The 24,718-nt window shown below is 41.4% G+C and overlaps 1 protein-coding gene across 1 annotated transcript; it reads right to left on the reverse strand.

Moving 5' to 3' along the window:
* Positions 1-1,054: 1,054 nt before the first annotated feature.
* On the reverse strand, positions 1,055-23,174 carry stox1 (storkhead box 1). Its single transcript, XM_086259488.1, has 4 exons — positions 22,655-23,174; positions 5,858-6,010; positions 2,062-4,696; positions 1,055-1,534 (listed from the first exon to the last, which is right to left on the reverse strand). The coding sequence occupies exons 1-4, from the start codon at positions 22,983-22,985 to the stop codon at positions 1,381-1,383; spliced, it is 3,273 nt and encodes a 1,090-aa protein (XP_086115614.1). The 5' UTR covers positions 22,986-23,174; the 3' UTR covers positions 1,055-1,380.
* Positions 23,175-24,718: the final 1,544 nt, after the last annotated feature.

The following is a 24,718-nucleotide window of genomic DNA, read 5'->3' on the forward strand; positions in this document are numbered from 1 at the left end:
AAGGTTGCGGTTGCATTTCCACAGTGTCTCCACATGGTGTCACTCTTTCTCCTTGAAACATCTTCAAGAACAGGGAGATTCCGGCTGTGAAGCAGGTCCTGGTCTTCAGTTTAACATCTGTTTAAATAGTAGTTTTATCCTTCCTGCAGCTGAACATTTTTAACTGAAACCTCACCTAAACTTGTTTGGCCTTCAAGGCTAGGAACAGCCCTTTTGAAGCTATACAAAGAAATTCCTTTGACCTCTGTAAAAACATCCACGTAATGTCTCCCACGCTCACCACTACACTGGTTTATATTCATTCTCAACTGCAGGGTGACCTAAGTCTGCTGAGGCAGACGTTCAAGGCTGAGGACTCATTGTCACGTAACCCTCAGAAATACTGAGGTTATGCAGACACATGGATATTTGCACTGGGGTGGCTGTGGTTCAAGAGCAAGAGTAGGTTATCCGCTGTTATGAAGATTGGTGGTTTGATCATCGGCTCCTCCAACCTGCAGGTTGAACCATCCTTAGACAAGATAGTGAACCCCCGAAATTTACTTGCTTCTTAAAACCCAACAACATATTTTTTAATTCATTTATTCACAAAAATAAAATACATTAGAATCTGTCTGTTTTAAGAAATATCTACCAGTTTAATAAAAGCAGAGCTGTTCAGTGCCGTTGCCTGACAGCAAGAAGATCCCAGGGTTTGAATCCCAGGGTATTTCTGTATGAAGTTTACATGCATGCCGTCGGTCTCTCCAGCTTCCTCCCACATTTGAGGGACAAGCATGTTAGGCTAATTAGTTGTTAATTGGCCGTATGTGTGAACGTGTGTGTGAATGCTTGTCTCTCCTTTTGTGTTAGTCCTGCCACAGACTGGCAACCAGCCCAGTTTCACCCAACTCCAGCTGCCCCACGATCCTGAGTTGGAAAGGCAGAAGAAACGAATGGATGAACTGGGGCCAGTTACACTGATAGCATAGCGTAAAATAATTCTTGCAGGCACTCATATTGTGTTGGTAAAATGTTTCATATGGAGACGTCCATTTCAAGACAATGTGGGTTTATATATACAGTTTTATTTGTAGTAATTTCTACATGATGAGAAAGAAAAAGGGCAACACTAGAGCTGTAGAGAAGGAAAACTGTACATTTAAATGACACAGTGCTGCTAATACACCATGCACCATGGCATATCACAAAGTTATTTACAAAAACACAAAATATATACTGTACACCTGTACACATGCCTCTTTAGCAATGGCTATCATTATGTGAAGATATGCATAAAACTGTGATATCGGATATATTACTAACAGTCGTATATAACTACGAGGTTTGAGGCCTCTTCCAGATGAGGCCTGTGAAGGTCCAACGTGAAGTTCAAGCCTGCTACACGTTCATGACAGGAGTCAGCTGCAGCAGTGAGCTCTGTGCTCGAATGGCACTGCTCTTCGAATGCAGTTTCTCCAGGTTCTGCAAAAAGCCTCTTCTCTTGAGGCCTTCAAGAATGACAGTGTTGCTAGACGCCAAGCTGACCCGGGTCCTGTGGAGGAAAAATACACCACTTCAGTAACGTATGTGACGTGGTCGTGCACTCCCTGGCGAGTTCAATGGCAAAAAAAAGAAAAAAAGAACTCCTTTCTTCCTCTTTGATTATAACATGAGTGTTTAAGTACCGCACAGCAATTATACATAATTATCATAAATGACTCCCTTCTGTTCAAATACTGGATGCTATAAGTGGCCACAAGGTGTTTGTTCAGCTTTATTGCAATTTACTTTATAAGAAAAAACATCAACTTGAGAGCATGGCCAACCGCAGACACGTAACCCAGAGGTTAACTAACCTCAGTATGGTGTTTATTCTGCCCAAAACCCCTCCAGAAATATGTGGAGGATGCAGTCTGATGTGGGCTCACAATAGGAAAGACATGAGTCAGAGGTGTGAAAAGTAGTCAAAACTCTGACCACAAGAGATCGTGCATCTGGGTTGGGATCAGTGGATTTGTTAAGATTCAGTATCACCTCATTATCTTATTTATAAAAAACGATTTAAAGAGAGAGACTCACCTTGGAGAATCTATACCGCTGTCTCCTGTGATGCTCTGATTCTCTCCCGTTTCCACAGCTTCCCTAACGTCTGGCCCTCTAGCTCCATCGGGCATGCTCAGAGCAGCCCTGTGGGCCTGAGGTACATGCTTCTCTTCCTCCTCCTTCTTCTCCACCTCAGCTGCCCAGTGAGCAGACTCACCGTCACCTTCATCAGCTGACTTCCTCACAGTCTCTGTGTCCGATTCGATCTCGCTAGTCTGGCAGTAGTCAAAGATGCTACTGTCTCCAACTTCACATGCTTCTGAACAGTCCAAATCAAGGTCATCTTTGTGCTGTCTTTCTCCCTGGATCGCTGCATCCCATTTTGGGCTGGATTTGCTTTCGGTTCTTGGTGATCTGATCTTCTGGTGTTGACGATGGAGTCTCCAGCTGGTGTCTTCAGGTCTGGACGGGCTGAGGGTATCTTCCCTCTGGACTGCCAGAGAAATTTGATCTGCTGACCCCTGCATTAAGGTGATTTCTGGCTGGTGAAAGTTGGATTTAAAATGGCGACTGTGTGGTCCCTGATACTTCAGATTAGAGTCGCGGTTTTGGTAAACCAGCTGGTGACCCTGATAGTCCGCACCACCTGCTGTGTACTTACTTGCATCCTCTGTAACCTCATCGTCATTCAGGCACAATGAGCTGCAGGCATCATCATCCTCCTGATCGGCTGCTCTCTGATAGAGTCTGCAGTCGTCCTCTGTAAAGCCATCAGTGTCTGTTACCAAGGCAGTGCTGTTAGATGTCAGTTCCAGCCTTTCTCCCAGGCTCATGGCTCTTTGCTCTCTGTTATTGACAGTGACAGGTCTGATCTCTTGCAGGTTCTGGGTCTCTGTAGTTTCAGAGAGCTCATTAGGCCTCTGTGTGCTGTCTTTTTGTGGGTTGGAGAGTCTGAGGGAATGTTTCCGCTGTAAAGAGGGCTTGGGCCATGGCAGATTTGGATCATATGCATTGTTTATTATGGCAAGCTCATAGGAATGGGTGGAGAGAGAGGCATTAGCACTGGAATACTGCTGGATGTTAGGAAGACTTCCAACTATATTTTGGTTGCGATCTGGCATACTGTCATATTCTGGGGCATCCTGAAAATGTTTGCTCTCTCTGTCCTCTCTCTGTCTGACCTTGTCATCTATGCGAAGCGTACTGCTCTGTGGGTAGACTGAGCTGTAGTTTAGTGGCAGCTCTCTGCTGGGCTTCGTGTCCGACTGGAAAAGAAGATCAGCACTAAAGTCCCTCTCAGGGTTGCAGTTGTATTGTTCTTCAGATGTAGTGAATTTCCCTTCATTCTCTCCATCTGCTGCCATCAGTCTGGCTCGGTGTGGGTCCCAAGATTTGGAGCGATGACTCGTTCGGTCCTTCCTCCCTGATCCCGAAGTCTTGTGCTCTTTCACCTCTCGTCTTCTGTGCTCTCTGGCAGCGGGAATTCTGTTCTCGGCTTCTTTCAGCGGATGTGCCTGGAAAGGGTTTTCAATGCGTTTCTTATAAAGAGACTTTCCCTCAGCAGTTCCACATTCTTCCACTTGAACTGGTTCATCAACAGCGATTTCCACTCTGAGCCGCGTAGGGATCAAATCCTCCCCCTCTGGATAATTGTCCGCACATATGGAAGCTTTGTTCTTAACCTTGTCCTTCTCCTTTTCCCTGTGCTTCTCTTTGGACGAGTGGCTCCTCCTCTTGCTGCAAGAGGCTTTCTGAGCAGATCTTTTGCCTGCTCCTGCCTTGGATGAGTGATGATGCCTCAGTTTTGAAGATGCCAATACCTCAGTAGACATTCCCTTGTCAACTCCCTTATCATCTTTATCAACACCCTTGTCCAGCACTTTTTCTATCCCTCTCTCCCTTCTCTCCTCCAGCTTCTTCATGAGGACGGTATGGCGTGTCAGATTGTCCACAGTTAGCTCAGGGTTGATGCGTTTGATGATTGCATGCTCCAGATCACGGGGTAAGTTGTTCAGGTCATCCTCGTCTCTTACAGGCCACTCTTCTGGAGGGAACTGGCCTGAAAAAGATGCATACTCCTTCTTCGGTTTCTCCTTTTTTCCTCCATTCCTCCGGAACAAACTGAGCCCAAACCTCCTCCCTGGTTTATCTTTTTCTTTGCGGCTGGTGGCGTTAGTAGTGGCTGTAGTCTTGCTGATCTCACTTGCCTGACAATCTGCTGCAGTGGAGGTGGACTGATGTTGCACGGTGGGTTTGTGATCTAAAGGTCGCGGCCACTTTAAGCTTTTCCCCGTGCATTCGCTTATGGACACGGACACGGAATGCTGATCTGGGACGGTGGAGGGAGGGACAGTTGCTGGAGCAGTCGTGGCATTAGTGGAGATTTGGAGGGGGCTAAAACAGCTGCAGGACTTGCAGTGGGCGACTGGGGGCGTTTGTGTGCTCTCGACGCAGATGTCGTTACTTAGCAGGTAAGTAACGGGAGGAGGTAAAGGAGCGTCATCTGCCGAAGAAGAAGTCCACCAGTTCTTCTCTCTGACCATGTTGTTGGTGATGAAATAAGTCTGTGGAGTGACGATGAAGTAGCCCTCGCCTGTGTGGTAAATCTTGCGTTCCTTGATCAGATTGCCTAAAGCGTTATAGAGGATGTCCTGAGTGGGGATGGTTATCCCTGAGACACAAAAAGGGAATGCGATTAAGGCCAAAAGAGATGAAATGCTTATAATTCCAAATCTCTAATGCATAACTGAAAACTATGAAGCTACAGCCAGCAGCCATTTAGCTTAGCCCAGAACAAATGCTGAAAACAGTTTCTATGGCTTTCTTTGCTCTGGCCAAAGTACCTTGATGATCAATAGTGCATACCCGCAGATCTGTGCACTAATTGTGCATGTGAACGTTTCACGCATAAATCAGTGGTTTATTATTATTTTTTAATTCACAAATACAAATACATTTAGTAGTGCCACTGACCATGCGTACAAACAAATGAAGGCCTCGCTGTCCAAAAGCAGCATATGTCATAAAATGCTCGATAAAATGAAAAAATTAACTGCTTGTAAAGAAAAGAAAATACTGCTCCCATATTAGTATATGAGATTTATGAAACATGCGCACTGACCTATTTCGTTCTTGAGAAAAACTAAATAAAGTAATGCTGCAGCTGAAGTAACAGAGGTTCTTAATATAATTTCCCCTTAGACACTCACTGTGGCTCAAGGACTGGCACTTATATAGTGCCTTTCTACTCAGCTGGTAAAAAAATTAAGACTATAAGTGTTGACATCTAGCAATGATATAATCCCTTTAATGAAATACAAGATCATTTAATTATGAGATAAGAAAATACTGAAATATGATTAAAATTTAAACCCTTGATTTTTCCATTTACTTAATAATTTTTTAATTTTTGTTTTCTTGAAATAGTATTTTTTTAATTCTATTTTTTATTTAATTGGGATTCTGTGCATTTTGTAACACAGTGTTTTTGGAAAACTGCAACTAATGACCAAAAGGCAACATTATCATTATTATTATTATTGTTGTTATTATTATTGGTAGTAGTAGTATTGCTATTGAGTTTAAAGGTGTGTTTTAACATTTTCTAAGCATTTTCTAAAGTCTTCGTTATTTCTACACACGGTCAGAGGCACTTCTAATTTTTTCATAGAGTACAAACAAACTCCGCTACAAAAATACTGATAAATCGCTCATTTGTGCATGAAATTTTTATACGCACAGATTTGTGTGTGCACTGTTAGACAACGAGGTCCAATGTTCTTGCCTAACTATTCATTTCTCAAGTAAGCTGTGGCAGTATTTCATGGATTACCTGGATGAGCTTTGCTCATGTAGTTGACAAGTGAGTCTTGACTGACGGTGATCTGGGAAGAGTTCATGTCTGAGATGACTGAGCACAACACCTCAGCCAGGGGAATGAACTGGGACTGAGGAACAGGCGACATCTGCACTGGGGACAGGTCACCTGAAAAACACACACACACACCAGCAGATTACTGGGTGGAACAGGTGGGCCTGCTGCAGGAGATATAAACACACCTGGGACAGAGGGTCTCTCTCTGACTTGCGCTGCCAGTGAAAACAACTCAAAGTACTGAAGTTGACATTCCTGTCCCAACCACCTCCTAAATCATGACCAAGGTGGTCTATTTATGTGAGTTATATGAACCATGCCTGACTGCTTTTGGAATTCCATGGGTACTGGGACTGACCACAGAATTCCATTACTCCCACAGAAATGACCACAGCTCTGCCTGCTGGGCAGATCAGATATCCTGCCCCCATACCATAGAGACCTACACATCTAGGAGCTGCCCCTAGACAAACATGTTACTAAACCTGAGAGACACTATGAAAAGGGGTCTTGGAAACATTTGTCTCTGCAAAAATAGTATGAAATTGATTCTTTAAATGTGCACTTCATATCACAATATCCCAGCAATCTGCACAACTTTACAGACCTTCGTTTATCGTGCAAACAAACTGTGGGAGCCTATTAAAAAGCCACAAAGCTTTCAATCATAAAACCTGAAGCTAACCAGGCATTTTAGGAAACTTTAGACCAACATAAACTTTCACACACGGAGAAGCAGGGATTAGAGGGTTGGGATCATATTGAGGGGACTCTTTAACAGCATATTTATAAGAGTGGACTGAATGAAGGGGAAATGAATGGAGACTGGTTACATGAAAGTTTCTCATTTGGTTAATGTGTTACTGTGTTCAGAGACAAGAGGCAGTTACTAGTACCAGTGTCACGACACGCAATCTTCTTTTTCCTACAAAGTGAGGTAACGTCATAGGGACAGACATTTGCAGCTCGATCTGGGTTCCAGGAAGGAAAGCAGCAAAATTTCTAGAAGATTTCTCCAAAGAGGGTGCAAAGGCCAGCCAAAACCAGAAGACATAGCATAATATCAGCAATGTTTACTTTTAGAGGGTGCTGAGTATTAATTACAGAGTAGAGTTCACATATATATATGTTAGGTTAACAGTAGTGGTGGGTGGATTTGATGTGGTAATGAGTACGAGGAGAATGTGGGTTTTGCTGCAGTGGATAACTTATGTCTTGCAAACTAACATAAAAGGGGGGAAAGAAATGCTTGCAATATGATCTACAATGTTGACATGCTAACAACAATGTTATCCAGCATACAGCTTACAACCAGCCAGCTGACCAAGGGTCTCAAACCCACTGCTGATGAATGATTAGACTTACAAAGTCATGGACAGAACCTTACCCATCGGAGTGGAAAATTGGTTTTAGTTAATCATCTACACCACACCAGAGAAAGGAGTGCAAAAGATGATAAACAGGAAAAAAGAAAATGCAATCCATCAAAAATGCTACTTGAGTCCTAACATGAAAACTTGAGTGTAAAGTTAACACACACAAACACACACACACAACTAATTAAATTCAGCTACGTGACCACTTGGAACTTTTGGAGACTGCTTGTGTTGACAACAGTGTTTTGTGTATAAATGTCACACTTGTATGACTGTGAGTGATTTCCTCATCAGCCCTGGGGCATTCATTCAATAGCACTGCCAAGCTCACCACGTGATGTAAGCTAAACATTTACAACCCTCACACTTGAACCACTTTTGTCTGAGGCAGGGAAAATATACAGCTAATCAAATATCTGCTATAGTAAAGAATGAGAACACGCATACGTATCACACACATGATGACAGATGCAGGCAAGTTTACAAAAAAAACTATTCTTTCAAGAGCAACGTGTCATTAGTCAAAATCACTTATTTTCCATCATCTCAGCGCTTGCATTACGACCACAGAATGTTTTGACAGATTTTATATGGGAAAAAATGACTTAATCAGTGTGTACAATCTACCACACGACCATAAATGTAATCCAGTGTTAAAATATGTGATATGAAAATACATATTGGTACAATTAAAACATTCTGGCTTCTTTGCATATATAAACATGAAAACTAAGGTTAAGATCGGGTTAAGACTTAAACTTTTTACAAAAAGGGAAAGAAGTTGGAAAAAGACCCTGCATAACAGCTTTTAGCCACACAAATGAATAATAAGTAGCCTAAAAGCACTGTTAACATAATATTTTAATCACTACAAATGGTCCTGCATTTCAGTTAATTAAAAAAAAATGGAAGGAATATGTGAACCTAAAAAAGTAACAAAACAATTATCAGCACATGGGGTTCACTTAATGCTCGTAAGGTTCACAGGCAGAGGTCTTTCTTTGCAAAACTGATCCTATGAGGGATTGTAAAAGAAAATAAAAGCTGCCTTCCCCCAGCTGAGACAAGACATTAAGCTGTCTAAACCTCAGAGCGGATATCTCAACAGCGGTCTCCCTGGCAGTAAATTAGTGCTGCTGACTTAGCTCCTCATTGTCGTTAACTTCCTATAGGAATGTCTGGCAGGCTGTCTGCATAGAAACCACATACAAACACAGTCAACAGTGAAAATGTCAGCAAGGTTAGAGTGGGAGGCAAATAATTAACATCCTAATCAGAGGGAATCAACAAACTAATCTTCTCTTTGCACAGAGGTAATTTCAGTGGATTGATTGTTATCCTCTTCGATCGTGTCCTGGTTTAATGCATGATATCCTGTAGGACCCATGCTATTACGATTTGTTCTTCTAAAGAGGCTAAATGCAAATATATTCATGCAATAGGTTTGTTACATGCAATGAATTCCAACTACATTGAAATGCTGGTGCAAGACATGACAAAAAACACCTGTAGGAGTTCAGATGTGGGAAATATTGCTGTAATGGAAGGATGGGGCCGGCTGAGGATCCGTGTTTATTGAGTCTAACATTAGCAGGCGTGACTGTCGAAAAGGTTCAGCGTTGTAACCGCCTCCTCTCCAGGGGGAGCGGCTCTCTGTGTTGCTGTAATCCAAGACCGGGCCACCGACATTAAACCCTTTGTCATACACAGCATGAATACCCGGCTGGGCACCATGGCAACCGAACCCTGTGTCATAAGGACGAGACAGGGAAAATAGCAGCTTGAGAATCAAAACGGGGACGAGCATTGTGTTAATGCCAGTTAACAGAAGGAGTAGCAGGTCGATATAACCTTGTAAAAGGGTTGTCTGCTCTCAGCTTGTATAAAATGTGGAATATTGGTTTGTGCAGCTCTCTGCAACCTTCAAGTTTAAAAACATTTTTTTTGGGGAATGAATTAAATTGAGCTAATCTGAGCTAATTCTTTTTCTGTGAAAATGAAAGTTTTCAAATACCTGCAGAGATGCCTGTGAAAAACACCCTCACTGTTTTCATATACATTAAAAGGGTAAGTAGCAGCCAGGTGCTACTAATCAAATGCACTTGATTTATGGATGGAGCACCTATACGAATGCCCTCAAAGTTTGCTAATCTGCAGCATTCAGGTGTGTGTTTGTGAAGTTTGCCAGCCTCTTCTTTCTAAAAATTAACATGGCAGCATGACTTAGGCTTGTAAAGTTGCATCTGAACAAACCACAAGACTTTAGACAGACATTTAAACAGATTAGACGAAAGTGGAGATGTTTGGCCATAATGAACTAGATCACATCTGGTGAAAATCCAAACACAGCATATCAACACAAACACCAGTTGTCATGTGCGGAGGTGGCGGTGTGATTATTTGGGTTTGTTTTGCAGCCACAGGACCTGAGAATCTGATGTAACATAAACTCCTGTGGATATCAAAGTAATGTCTGACAGCTCAAGCTGACCTGGCAGAAACTGGGGAGCAGTTGAGCTGTTGATTGTTTAGTAGGACAATGATCCCAAGCACAGCAGGAAATCAACAACAACAACAACAAAACAAAGAATCACAATGGTCCCGTCAAAGTCCAGTTAAACTCTGGAGCTCAACTTGATTGACACCTTAAGAGAGCTTTGCATAAACAAATGCCTGCAAACATTAATGAATTGAAAGAAGAGTATGCTAAAATTCATCCATAAAAATGTAAGCCTGATAAAGTCGTACAGAAAAAAATATGTATTTATTCGAATGTTTACAGTCCTGAGAAAGCTCTTTTTTCACACGATTGTTCATGCAGATACACAATAAATATGCAGAAAGAAAAACAGTTTAAGCAATGTTATAGTTATCCTTTCCATCTTGTTCCTACAGGAATAGGAGCATGAGTTTCTTTCTCAGGGGTGCAATGCTTAAATCACATGCTGGTTTGTATTAAAATAACTTGAAATTAAAAGATCATTGTGGTTTTATATAACGAGCCTGATTTTTGTTTCATGAACAGCATTACCCCAAATATTAAAATAAAGCGACAAAGTCCACACTATGATTTCTGCCCCTTGCAGACCTAAAAAACATTCTTCCAGTGTCATAAGTTTTCCATGTGAGAATAAACTGCTGCCTGGGGAACAAAATGAAAAATATCTAAAGCCGACTGTTCATATTGCAGCAATGACTGACAGAGACCTTCTCTCCTCGATCCCCACTGAGATACTTTTGGCTGCTGACACTAATCAATACCACATGTATTCACATGGCTCACATGGTGTTAGCAGACCTTAGAGCCTCTTGAGTCTCATTTCATACGTGATTGCATTACCTTAAGTCTCTTGGAGTAAAATACTGCACCACACCGTAAAGCACATGCTGCAGACCTGCCATAAATTGCACCACTGTCAAAGTATCTCTAAATGATCTTTACTCAATGCAGAGAAGGCAAAAATCTTCTGTTTATGGACTTCTCAATCAGTGGACGTGCCATAAATTAATAGCAATATTCAAAGACTAGAAGCACCTAACTTTATGAAACTCACTAATATGATCAAACATGTTGGTTTCTGCACAATGCAGAAAGAAAACATCACAAGTATGCACAGACAATAGAGCCCATACATTTTCAGAAACACAGAGCAAAAATTAAAACGATTAATTAAAAAAAAAAAGTCTCACAACAGCTTGTATATCATTTAACATTTCAACTGTTTAGCTGACATTTTAATATTTAATGATATTTTGCCAAGAAGTGAAACTCTAGCAAAGTCTTCCGTTCCTGATCATCACCAGCCCTCGATAACAAAAAACATGTGATGTACTGGCTTTAAGTTATGCCTTGGAACAGTACAAGATTCCTGTAAATATAAACAGACTGCGCATTAACGTGAAATATTGGTTATTATCCTGTATGCCCATTAGTCACACTGTTGTAGTGATGGAAATGTTTATTGGACTACCAATAAATATATGAAATATCTTAAAAATATTTGTATGGATTGCCATGACATTTGAGGCTAAAAGTGCATGAGAATTTTTCTCTAATGTCATCATTTAGCAAATGTCTGAATAACAACCGGATGGTTTGTTACACAATGTCACAGCAACAATTTTTTAACTAAAACTTTAGCTTGTCCATGTCTTTATTTGCCCAAATACCCGAAAACTAACCGCAGTCCAATCACCCTTAGGTATTTTTATGTTTTCTGCTAATGTGTAGTTGTTAGCATGTAAGTTAAACTAGCTAACAGCTAGCTAACATTAACACGTTAGCTTTGTTTTCTACTGTACTACTTCTACTGATAATATTTAGCTCTGCCTCACAGAGCTGGCTCATAGGGTCTTTGTTTAACCTCAAACACAAAAATAAAATAAGACAACCTGAAATTCACTAAAACTGTAAACCCTTGAATGGCCACTTAAAGCTGTATTCAGAGCCTAGCATGTCAATTATTTTCACTGAAATTAAATGTGTTTACAACCTTGTAAAAGAAATATATTTGACCTTTAATTGAAACAATAAAATTAGTCTGAATTTCATTGCCACTTAAATAGTAAATAAACTGTTATCTGTTTCTGCGCAATGCTATCATATGCCATACAGTTATAGCTTGCTAATTGAATTTTCTGTTTCAATTAGTTGCCACATCTATTTAACAATCACAAACAGCTGGCCAGTACATTGCAATCAATTTGAGTTAGTGCAGATGAGTGCTACTCATCTGCAAAGCATCTCTTCCCATTAGAGGACTGGACTTAACTGTCTGTACTCTGGTTATATTCCTACGTGAAAGCAAGGTTACTGAGCACGTTTGTGGAGGAATTTGTGAATTTCTCCATCAGAGATTCTGGTTGGACTTTGATTGTATGTAATGAATGTGAATTTCTTTGAATGTAGATGGAACAGAAGACAACAGATTTGTGATTTTAGCGATTTATCAAAGTCAATCACTCTGTCATGACACAACAGAGCATGTGTAATTACCAGGTTGACTCAACTGCAAACTGATAACAGACCAACTCAGTCCTATCGCTATCACAAAGTCACTTTGAAGATGGCAACTGAGTACGAGAGGTCACACACCTGATTCCTATCCCCTGTGGATGCAACCATTTCGAAGGCAACAAGACTGTAAATGTGTGCAGTGAACTTGCAATCATTTTGGTTGCACCGCAACTACCGTTTTCCTATAACCAGGCTCGAAAGCATTAGCTCTTAACTTAGCACTCCAACCTCTTAATTAAATATGGTAACTTTTGGCTCAAAAATCAAGATTTCAAAAGCCAAAAATGTCAAATTGACCAATTCACACCAATGAGTTACATAACAGTTACTACATGAATCTTTTATATACAGCCTTTAATGAATGACCCCATAGTTTGGATCATTGAAGGCTGCTCAGTGTGCATGAGTCCCTTGCTTCCTGAATGTTTTCTGTCCTTGAGCCGAGAAGCACCTGATTCAGAGCTGTGTTGTATGCAATCTACTATTGACCTTTCATCTTTGCACTGCTGCAGGTAAAATTTAACTCAAATTTTAGGTATGATTTAGACAGTCCCTCATTCAGTAGCCCTCTAGGAACACAAACTACTCAAAGACGCCCACCGTCTTATCTCATCCTGCTATCGTCTAATCTTGTAGGCTCCAGGAGGCAAACAGGATAATCTTCTCTCTCCCTCATTAAAGACACACAGCATGGCATTCAGCGAGATCTCAAAGCCTGCCCCAACAGACTAAAGTCATTCCTTATCTCTTCCTCACTAAGTCAGTTTAACTATGTGCTACAGTAAATCTGCTAACTGTACATGCAAGATTCAGTCAACCTTGGTGACACAATGTCAAACATTTTGTCAGATTTCTAATTTATGTGCTAAATTCCCACCCGTCCCTTTGTCCTTGGTATTTTGGACAAGCAGGGCTCCGTGACCCCGCCCTTGCCTTCCTTCCTATACATGTGTGTGTGCTGCACTTTTTAAAAGTGCTTTATGAGTTTGTGTCTTTAACTCACATAAGAACACAGACGTGGGCGTTGCAGTTAAATGGCCCAATAAACTGAGTGAAAAGATCCCTTCAGAAAGCAATCACAGAGCAAATATCCCAGCAATGAAACCTCTCCCAGTGTGGCGACACTGCGCTTTCACCCCAAAAGCCTAGCATTAAGCAAAAACGTCAATGAAATAAATATCTATTATAGAATTTGCCGTAAAATTACCATCCATGAGCTTCCTGTGTCTAACACATCAAGCTATAAATGCTGAGCCACTGGGCATTTTACAGCTTTATTGATTGATTCCTCCCAATAAAACCTGCATTTTAGCCCAAACATTTAGCTGCATTAGGTAAATATTTAATCTGACCTATTCATGGTTCAGAATCAGAGAGTGCAGTGCAAGAGAGGAATCAAGGTGGGAGAAAAAAGGTCAAATATGGACTGTGTTTGCTTGTTTTCTTTGGGAGGGGGGGTTGGTACATTAAAATGGCAATTTAGCCCCTTCATTGGCATACAAGCACTGCAACATCTTAAAATAAACAGCTGAATAAAAGCTGATAAAAGTCAAAACATCTCGACTAAAGAAAATTCATGAGCTAAAACCATGAGCAACGAAGAAAAACCCAGGCTGGGTTTGTGTTGTCCCACATCACCATAGAAACCTTTACTGTGGCAGCGACCTGCCACGTCCAATACGAAAACAAAGAAAAAGAAGAAACAGCAGCAAAAGTGTCGTTTCTGTAACAGCCACAGTCTCGAGACAAAGTTTGCCAAAGCGGGCCTTTGATATTTAATGTATGTTGGCAAGTAAGCACAAAGAGCCTGTGACTAAGCTTCTCAAACTGTCATTCACCGAGCTCAAAAGATCTAGTGGTTTATAGTGGGTCACCGCAAATCTTGCTTGCAAATCCCTGCAGCTGTAATGGCATAAAATAATGCTTTTACCGTCTGATTCACAAGAAGAACAATTGGAAAAGCAATCCTGCTCATAAAAGTGACCTGGCACTAAGCTAGTGAGCAGGAACCCCGTCATCACGTCCTGGTGAAATAGGAAACACACCTGACCAGGTGTTTAACAGCAGACCTCAGGTAAACAGGGCTGTATTTTATACCAAAAACATCTTAAGTGTAGCATGATTTCAATTTATGCCAATGCCATCAGACAGAGTTAAAGCACAGCTTTACCGACAATTTATTTTCTCAATCTTTCACTTCATACCTCTTCAGACTAAGTGGACCACACCGCCACGTTTCTGGTTCTCATCTGCTTTGATGAACTTGAACATTACCTCCAAGTCTGCCGGATCCATTTCTGTGCCACAGTACCTTTCCTTTGTTCTTTAATGTATAAAAACTAGTCCTCTGCAGTGTCTCTGGCCAAATTGGTCCCATTACCCTGAGAAACTATTCATCTCGGCTTTGTTCCAGCCCACATCTGAAGTGTTCAAGGCAAAACTATTATATTTCCTCTTTACAGAAAATGCACAGTTAAAGACGCATACCAGAGATTATTGTTGCACTTTCAGGGGGACTTTTTTCCATTTCAAAAGAAGGGTTACAATTATTTATACATAAGCTAACATACTCGCTGGTGCAAATGACACCACCAGAGTTGAAGAACTAGAGCAGAGCCATTTTACTTAAAAAGAAAAATACCTATACTGCATCTTGTTGCAAATTTTATTGGGTGAATGCTGAAGGCATTCAACCTATTGAGTTTGTTTCTTTATTCTTTGCTGCTTAACTATGGCCACAGTTTTGGTGCTATTTTCACCACTCAAGTCTTAAACTGCTCTGCTATTTCTGCTTATGCCAGCTATATCCTTTGGTGCTCATAACATTTATACTTTTTAAAATATTATGCTTTTTAACATTTCAACTGGTCATATCTCCTAAACCGTGGACTCCAGACACATGAGTCTTGTGCCAATATATCTTCAGACACTCCTGATGCTCATGGTGAAAGAAATTTTTTTTTAAGTTTACCATTTTCCCATTAATTATGTTTGTTTCAGAAATCTGTCCTTCTCTCAAATTTCAAACCCTGGAATTGAAGCCGTTTTTTCTCTCGTCATGTCTCTCTCTGGGAAGACTGCCCGTTTGCCTCACTGAGATGAGCAAGGTTCGAATCCTACCTATGGCTGTTACTGCATGTCTTCCCCGCTCGTGCTGCCTTTGCTTTCTTGACACTCTTTAGTGTACCCTTCCAAATAAAGCCATCTTCAGCAGACAGTTTTCTTTTTTCAGCAGATAATTACGCTTTTTCAGCTGTTTTCAGCACATATTTCCGCTACATGGCATTCACCCGGCATTTTTGCAGTTAATGCAACTTTTTCTAGTTTTTTATTTATGATCTATTTTTTGGCACGAAAGCCTTAAAGGCTTTAACTTCTTTATATTAAAAGATTAGCATCAAGTACCCAACTGATTCTCTTGGTGCTCCTGGTATTCAGTATGAACCTGTTAAGCCTGATGGTTATTAGGTTACCCATAAGGACTAGCACAAAACAATACTACTGAAAAAAATCATTGGGTCTGAAAAGCTTCTGCTGTTAAAGAAAATGTAAAACACTTGACTGAATACGCCTTTGTGCAAAAAGGAAGAAAAAAATATTGCATCGCTTTGTAATTTAATTCTGAGACTGATAAAAAAGATAAATATATGCATATATTTCAATGAAAGAGCTTATTTCTTCAAGATAAGACAAAAAGTCACGGTTTAGCCAGATGTTTGGCCTCAAAGTAAATGCACTCAGTGAGGAATGCATAAGGATACGTTTAAATAATACCTCGTGTTTAACCCTAAAGTAGTAATGTAACTAAGAGGCAGTTCAATTTCCAAAATTTTATAACATCATTTAACATTTTTTGTTCAGCATTCGAGGGCATGCATCCAGAAAGGAAATTCTATCCTCTTTGTGTATCAGTCTGGCTTCGGATCAAGACAAACATAGCACCAGCTCAGCCATTACCTTATGTTGGACCTCTGCTGGAAAAAATCAAAGACACTGCTGTGATGTTTCCGGATACTTAACTAGCAACTGATTCAGTCACTGATTCACAGATGTTTTCAAGACTTTCAGACTGTGATCCAGCTGTGTGGGGATGGTTTCGCAACTATTTTGAATACAACTATCACTGTGAAAAGAAGTGTCCCACATGAGGTCTTTTGTGTGTTTAACAAACGGTGTACCCCAAGGTTCTTTCTTAGGATTCCTCTATATTCAGCATTTACTCTTAATGGCCCATTTTAAAGACCTGTACAGTATATTGCTTTGCATTTTTCTGACACTTTGCCAAGCTTGGAGCTCAGACAAAGACAGGAGGCCCTAAATCTCCAGCTTGTCTTCCTGAAAGATCTGGGTATTTTCACTCCTACTCCATACATGTGACATTTCCCCACTGACACCCCACCACAAAAACATATACACCCAGCATCGAGGAATATTTTCAGCAGATCCACACATTAATCATGAGTGATAGTAGTCATTGGTTGCAGATGAAACCCATTTCCTCTCCTTTAAACTGAGCTGAAGGTGCAGCAGATTCCAGTGTTTATCATCCCAGCGTTTGGAGCACAGCTCCCATCCGCTATCCACCATGTGATCCATCACTCCACAATGCCCTTAAAATCATCAGCTCTGTCGTAGTTTCTTGGAAGTATCTTCCACTCTTGAAATTCAATAACACAGCACCTTGCTATTACTGAACCAATGTTAGCATACCTTTGCATGTATTACTGCTACATGAAGCAAAGAAAACATCCTGTCAGGAAACTGAATATTAATAGTGATGCAGAGTTTAATGCAATGTAGTCTGACCCATTTGTCTGACCGGAGACTGAATAAAGATAACTCCACCAAGGGAAACCTAAGCTGTTATTGACAGGGTGCATAAGCTCAGGGATGAAGAGGAAACTCCTTAACTGTTATTGTTGGCATTGGTCCACTCAGCCGCTGCGGGTGAGCCCAGTGTTTGGGTCGATGCAGAGGCCGACATGCCTGATTCGCACCGGGGTTAGCTTCCTGCTTAATGGGAAAGGATGTGGCAAACAAATGATGTGGCAGGACTGCATGCAAATGCAGAGTCCTTCATACACACACACGGAGGGTCACATCTGAGAATACAGGTCAAGGTTTTTGAATTATTTGCTAAGCTATTTTTGCAGCCACAGGAACTAAAAAAAATGTTGTAGATAAATGTAGAAAAATATCTCGCCAAAAGCAAAATCAGTAAAAGTGATTGTAAAAGGCTGCATCCTAATCATCTTACACTAATAATGCAATTTGAAAAGCAATTTGAAACTTAAATAATATGCACAAAAATCACAGAGACTCCTTTCAAGTTACAATTTAATTAATTTCCCTTTAAACTGGTTATTTATAGATATGAACGAGGCAAGAAGGCACTTCAAACATGCAAATACTACCTAAACCGTTGCCCTATTTTGCAATTTTAGGGAAAAAGATTCAGTTTAACACTAGAATTTAATGGAATTTTCCTTTCTTAACACTCCAATTCAGCACTTGTTACAGATCCTGCAAACTGCATCTACAACATGCCTCATCTCTCATCTTGGCAGTGCAATGAGATGTTTTCTGACCAACAAAGCAACATTTATGGCAGATGTTAAAACATTCACACAGCTGATTGGTATACAAATAGTTTTAAATTCATACCTTAGGACCTCTTTGAAACCACGGCCACTGTCATAAAACTGAGTGTGAAAAACAAAGATAAATGTGATTATTCGTTATAAGCTGATCAAATTTCAATAGGTGGTCAAAAGGAAGTTTGCTTTAGCCAACACTAATGGTTAACTTATGGCAATGATTGACACTGTTGCAGGAAAGGATAAAAAACTAAATAGCTGGATAGAAGTAATAATGATCACCTGACACTGAAATAGCAAGCTTAAAGTAATAGTTTTAATTAAAAAAAAAAAAGAATAAACTTAAATAAGAGGTTGAAATTGTTATCTAAAAGTAGACCGTTATAGTATATATATATAGTGAATGAATAGCAATAATGTTACCAGTAATATTGATCAATGCAGGCCTGACATGTCCATTCACAAGTGCACATTTGTAACCCGGTGGGTAAAATACTGAGACGTAAGCAGAAACGCAGTGAGCAAAGAACACCTGGATACTGTTTAAATGTATGTTTCTTTCTATAAAACCCTCTGAAACTAAATAACCCCGAGGTACCTTGTTAGCAAGAAGGCTGTAACCTTTGACCTGTGCTGCTTAGTTAGGACAGGGTGGGCCATTTAGGGGCGGGCAAGGGGGTGTCATGGTTAATAAGCTAACATCTGGAAGAGTTATGACTATTAGCGGAGCGCTTTGAGACTCTGACAAAATACCCCCATGAAAGGAGAAACCCCTGGTGTGAAAATACAACACTTTCAAGTGAAAAGTAAAGGGCAGAAATGAGACTTGCATAGCTGCAAGCTCAGGAAATGATCTCAAGAGTAAATGAAGCATTTCAGGAATGCATCACCACCTCATGGTATGGCAAGTTAAATGAAACATACCATTTAAAAAAAGAAACTTGGCTTAAAAAGAGCAGCTTAGTCATGCCTTACAGTGCTCAAAGAATGACACAGATGTGCTGAAAAGTAGCGATTTCACCGACAAAGGTGAGAAGACTTGTTTACGCCTGCGTTCAAAGGAAAGAAGGTTTGCAGAGACTGACAGTAGAAAGGATACAGAACACCTCATTACACCGGTGGCTTACTCCATATAAATGTTTAAGCCTGTGTCTCCATGCTCATCCTGCTGCGGGGGACAATAGTGGCACGCTAAATAATGCAGAACCAGCTAAAAGTCATTACCGAGCCTCTGGTTTCAAAGGGACAGCTGGAGTGGTTTACCGCTGAGAATTAAAGAATTAAATTTAAACAAAGCCAACAACGTGCTTTGAGCATTTTAATGAGCAATAAGAAGCTACAATTGGATTAAATTAAGAGTTGTACTTTTTGGGGGAGTAAAAAAAACTTTTTTACCCTCTTACTGAGAATTTCATGACACTGACTTCCTTTTAATTACGGAGAAAGAGTAAGGAGAAGCAAGCCTGCTCATCCTGAAGTTTGAAAAGATTCTTAAAAGTACCCACAAACTGATGTGCTTGTTTGTTTCATCTGGACTGTTTTAGGCTTTGTCTTTATGCACACGCCATCAGACTGTTTAACTCCTCCCTGGAGGGGAGAGGGAGGGGAAACAGGAGGACAAAGGAGGGGGGAACAACTAAGCTGTAGTGCCTCTTCACCTCACTGTGCAATACCTTTTGTGCAATACTTTTGTAAATAGTCAACGGTGCAATAGACTCAATACTTGAAATGTGCAATTCACTTGTATTTTTATTTTTATTCCTATTTATTCTATTTATCCCCTTCGTATATTTTATTTATATTGTCTCTGTACGTATATATATATATATGTGTGTGTGTGTGTGTGTATTATATATATATATATATATATACTATTCTGTAACTCTGTAACTTCTGTCGGTGCTGTGCTTTTTTGGAAATCGAATTTCCCAGAGGAACCCACCCGAGGGATTAATAAAGTTCTATCTAATCTAATCTAATCTAATCTTATGCAAGTCTAGATAAACCACTCTAGCTCCACAGTCAAGGTATAGAGCTAATTATCGAATGCTTTGCTCAAGCACGTTTAACCCACAACAGGCATTTTCTGTTAAGGCAACTCACTGATTGAAAATAAACCGTCCCTTTAACAAAAAACAAGCTGTTAAGGTGGTGTAAAAAATCTCCAGATCCCACAGTCTTGTTTTTTTCCCTCTTGATTACAACTCCATTTTGATGTAGTTCCAGATCACCCTTTACTGGAATAGTCTTTAAAAACTACAGCTGTGGTGCTTTATCCAGCTCCACATATTAAGCATCATAATACCTGCAGCCATTTCAATAGATGTTATCCACACAAATTGTAGTAAATATAGCACATGTCATAAATGGGTGATAATTGAGGTACTGTAACTGCGCTGCATTTCCAGTAAACTAAATCCTCACACTAGTCATAAGTGAGCTGGTTTTACAGTATAAATAAGTGTGCGTGTTAGTCCCCATAGGGAAATAGTTCCTCTGCATTTAACCCATTCACCCAGTGAAGCAGTGGGCAGCCACCAGTGCAGCGCCCGGGGAGCAGTGTGTAGGGACGGTACCTTGCTCAGGGGTACCTCAGGGTAACCGTTCAGTGGAGTCGAACCCCCGACCTTCCGATCATGGGGCCACCACTCTACCTACTGAGCTATCCCCACCTCTAACCCCACAGTGCTATTATCCTGCAGAAGGACACTGGATGAAGAATGAGAGAATGCCCTGCAGACAAGAGTTAGTTTAATCAGAGATCCTCAGTTCCACTGGGTCCATTGCCCACGTTAATAACACTCCATACCAACTTCTCACACTGATTGTTTACCTCAGTGGGAGTGGGTGAGTGTGTGATGGGACCACAAGCCAATCTCTCTACACTGAGACTATCAGCACAGATAACCAGGCAGGACCATCTATGTCACCTGCGTCTCTCTTTCTTTGTCTCTTTTTAGACAATCTTAACTAACTTTGCCTACATCTGGTTAGCTTCAGCTGAGCATCTCTTAAATTAGGCGTTCCTTACACACAAAAAACTTCCACACTGCAGTAAAGTCTGAACCTTCCTCTGACCTGAGAAAGGAAATAGGGCTATTTGAAATTCACTGTAGCCCATAACTTATAACATTTTGTGTTTTCGAGCTGACATATTTATATCAGGACAATGTCAAGGCCTTAAGTCCATGCCTGATATCAATCTAGGAGTCTGACTTCCACAGTCCCACACTGGCCATGAAACGGAGGGACATTAATCCTGGGTAACAGAAAAGCGGCTGCGGTCGGCAGGCAGTTGCTCAGTGATTCACTGCTGACCAGCTCTCAGCGAGAAGACTGTAAACCAGGCTCTGACAACCTGCCAGAGCTTATTTCCATACAAATTTCTGCGGTGTGAGGAGAAGGATTTGTTAAGGATGAGAAGGAGGTGGTATTTCCACACGCAGACGTGTTTGCATCTGCTGTGGAGAACACATTCGAACACGAGCTCACGCATGAACGTGCACACCTTTTGGACCGTGCATAACAATAGGTGCAACATCACCTTTGGCCCATGTGGTGTTTGTTTGTCAGGGCCAGGAGGGGTTGCTCAGTGGGATGGCATGTCAGCCTCCACCCTCTCCCTCTCTCAGTCAGTCCACGCCCTCCCAGGGTCTCCCTCTGTGTGGTCTCTTCCTCCCCTTCACATTCCTTCATTTGCTTGTCTGTGAACTGCTCAGTCTCGCAGAGCTGACGCAAAGTCAGCAGGTAAGACAGCAGAAGGCACACATCCAGACAAAAGGCACTACTCTGGAGACAGACCGGGAAACGTCAGTACCGCAAGCAGCCGGGAAGCTGTTGGAAGGCAGCTGCAACACTGGGACACTGCCCGAACAGCCAAGATTTGGAAAAACACCTTCTACACCCTTTGGAGATTTTAACTTTCATGTCATAATTGTGTAATTTTAAAAGTGGTCAAGTATTAGTCCCCACACATTTATTTGTAAAAACCTACAGATTAAAGTAAGGAGGGAAAAAAGGACGTATCAGTTAAGAATAAGGTCATTAGCTCTAAAATCCACACAAGGTTGTCGTTTTCTCCAGGGGTCAGTGCTGTCAGACATTTACAGCCTGTGAGATCATGCTATAGGAGGCTGCATAAAGGTTTCTGCCCCATTTCCATTGTTTCTGTGTCACTATATGCTGCTTTAAAGCACAGCCAGAGAAGAGGGGGGCAATTAGGAGCAATTACAGGGAGGTTTGTTAACAAGCTGGGGTAAACATATGACTGTGTCAGTAACAGACGGATTTGGGATGCAGTTCTCCCAAACACACCAGACATTTGAGGGGTTTGATGGGTGGGGTGGGGGTCTAGTTAGAAACATAGTCTTCCAAGCAAACTGAACATATCAAAGTGATGAAGCAGGCAACACGTTGTCTCTTTAGAGATCCTACCTACAATAATAAACCTAAAATAATGTAAACTCCACTTTTACTGCTACAACTTCTACAACTTGTGGAGTTCCACTGCGCCAGCTCTGTGTCAGTCACACTTTACAGCTTTCACACATCTGTCTCAGGGTGGTAAACGTGTTGTTGGTGGTGTGATTACAATAAAGAGCCCCTTTAAAGAAAAAACACCTTGTGCCATTACATGAATAGAAGCTGTTCACTGCGCTGAATGAGTCCTATCACCTTATTTGCATTGCAAACGGGACAGTGGCGTATACACACGTTCTGCTGCTTCTTCTTTCAAGTGTGTTTTGTGGACATTTCGCTCACATACCGACAGCTTTAATGATAAATCCCTTCGGTGACCTCAAAGCCCTGCGCATCCACGCTTCCCTCAGCACCTCCAAGTTGCTGGCGTTGCCTTGAATGAAAAGCACGAAGTTTTCCATCCATCCCTGAAAGTACACCTCAGCTATAGCCTTGACCAGTCTCTTATTCCAGAAACTTCGCGAGTTTTGCGCTTTAAAGTCATCGAAAATCTCCTGACCGTTCGCACCGGTGCCGCCGAGTTTCCCTCCGCCGGCGCGCACACTCTCCTCGTCCGTGCCGAAAACTACAGCCAGCGAAGCTGCTGAGAGCTGAACAAGTCGCTGCTGGTGAGACATTTTAAAGCCTTTTTATGGGCTCCGGAGACTCTCGAAATCAAAACGCACGCGTTAAAAGGAAGTTCTCTCATCCAAAAGTCCAAATAAACACCGATTTTTGCCTCGCATTCCTCCCGTTGCGCGTCTGAATCCTGCAATGTGTGAACCGGAGGCGCAGAGGACGTCCGACTGGTTTCTCTCGGCTATGGTGACGGTGGCAGAAGGAGGACTCACCAGCCTGCCTCCGCCGCTGCTGGGACCTACAGGTGGACCTCCCACCGATTGTTCGCAGGTGTGTGCGTGTGTTTTGCTTGCCAAACAGAGTTTACCAAAATAATACGTCAGAGTGCTCCCATGATTTATGCAGGAGGAAGATTTACCTGCAGTCCTACAACGAGAAAGAAGCTCAGGGTCTCAGAGGCACCCCTGCAAAAACCCTGCGTGGGCTATTTTACATTGTACCTTTGCGTTTTTTTCTATCCTCACCTTTCCATTTGACTTTCTGGTTTTTCATTGTTAAAGTTGGTGATTCCTAAACAACCAAGATTTTTTTTTAAATGTATCTTTAAAACAAGCACAAAGCCTCCCCGGAAAGCCCGAGTCGTCTCCTGCTCACAAACTTGCAAACAATTTGAACGCGTTTTGATAAATCCCGTGTGATTTCTTACTTATTGGTATTACATTACTTTAATTTCATCTTCACTGCAAGTTGGTGACACAGACAGCTCTGACGCTGATCCCAGAGCACACTGGCAGACAATCTGTGGCTCTCACTGAAAGCGGAGTTTCACAACAATGACTCCGATTAAAATGCGTGAGCCTCCGCTGCAGGGTACATTTGCCACTGAAATGAGAACCATCCCCTCCCGTGCTCTAAAAAAAAAGGGACCCCATTAGGCTCAACTTTTACTGAAGCTCTAAGACAGAGAGCCACCTCATATATCACAGTCTCAAAAGGCTTGTAGTTTAGTTTTCAGGAGCATTCAGGCCCCTGAAAGGCCGGGGGCCACTCTGCCTCAGTGTGGTATTAGAGCTCATGCAGGAACAGGATATTACACTTCCTCTGTACATGAAAAGAATACATCGCCTCAGCCAGCACAGGATGAATTATATGCAGTCTGTCAGTGAAACAGAGTTGAGTGAAGTCGGAGGCTAGAAGAGCAAATGAGCAAAGATTATGTGTGGGATTAAAGATTTATGTCGTTCAGTAAGAAACTAATAGAGCAGATGGAAATCAAGCTTAATAATCGTTTGAACATTTGTAGTTTGGATCTGGTTCTGCTGTCATTACATGCAGCAAAGGTGTGCTCAAACACACTGTCGCCTCACAGTTGGAAGGTTCATGGTTTAAATCCCCTGGTCCTGTGTGGAGTTTGCATGTGTTCCCTGTGCTTGCACTGGTTTCCTCCAGCTTCCTCCCACAGTCCAAACGCATGGGTGTATGTGGCTTGTTGTCTAAAGCACTTTGACGAGTTAATAAGACTAGAATGGCACCATGTAAACCAGTCCATTTCCAACTTCTAAATTCTAGTAGAAACCCTTACTATGCAAAATGTGTGAGGCTGATTGTTGTGGAAAAATATGAAAAACATGTACATTTAATGCCATAAAAACGTTAAATCTTTGGTTTAGATATTCCACTCATTAGACTGTATATAAAAGATAGTCACCTCACCCATTTTGAAAGCTTGAATTTCTGATTTTAGCCCTCACCATCTGAGGTTTTCTGAGCCACGTGTAACTGCGTTTAGACA

This window comes from Aulonocara sp. 'chitande type north' Nkhata Bay, linkage group LG13, assembly GCF_057382095.1.
Source record: "Aulonocara sp. 'chitande type north' Nkhata Bay isolate Kocher_YH1m ecotype deep benthic linkage group LG13, A_spYH_male_GT1.1, whole genome shotgun sequence".
Lineage (NCBI taxonomy): Eukaryota > Metazoa > Chordata > Actinopteri > Cichliformes > Cichlidae > Aulonocara > Aulonocara sp. 'chitande type north' Nkhata Bay.

Bases quoted from the DNA above. Each gene is read 5' to 3' on its own strand.
- stox1 (XM_086259488.1), bottom strand. From the start codon at position 22,985: ATGTCTCACCAGCAGCGACTTGTTCAGCTCTCAGCAGCTTCGCTGGCT. The intron at 6,011-22,654 runs GTATGTGAGCGA...TGTGTTTTTCAG, and splicing joins ATTTATCATTAAAGCTGTCG to GTGACCTGTCCCCAGTGCAG. The intron at 1,535-2,061 runs GTGAGTCTCTCT...TTTCCTCCACAG, and splicing joins AGCGGTATAGATTCTCCAAG to GACCCGGGTCAGCTTGGCGT.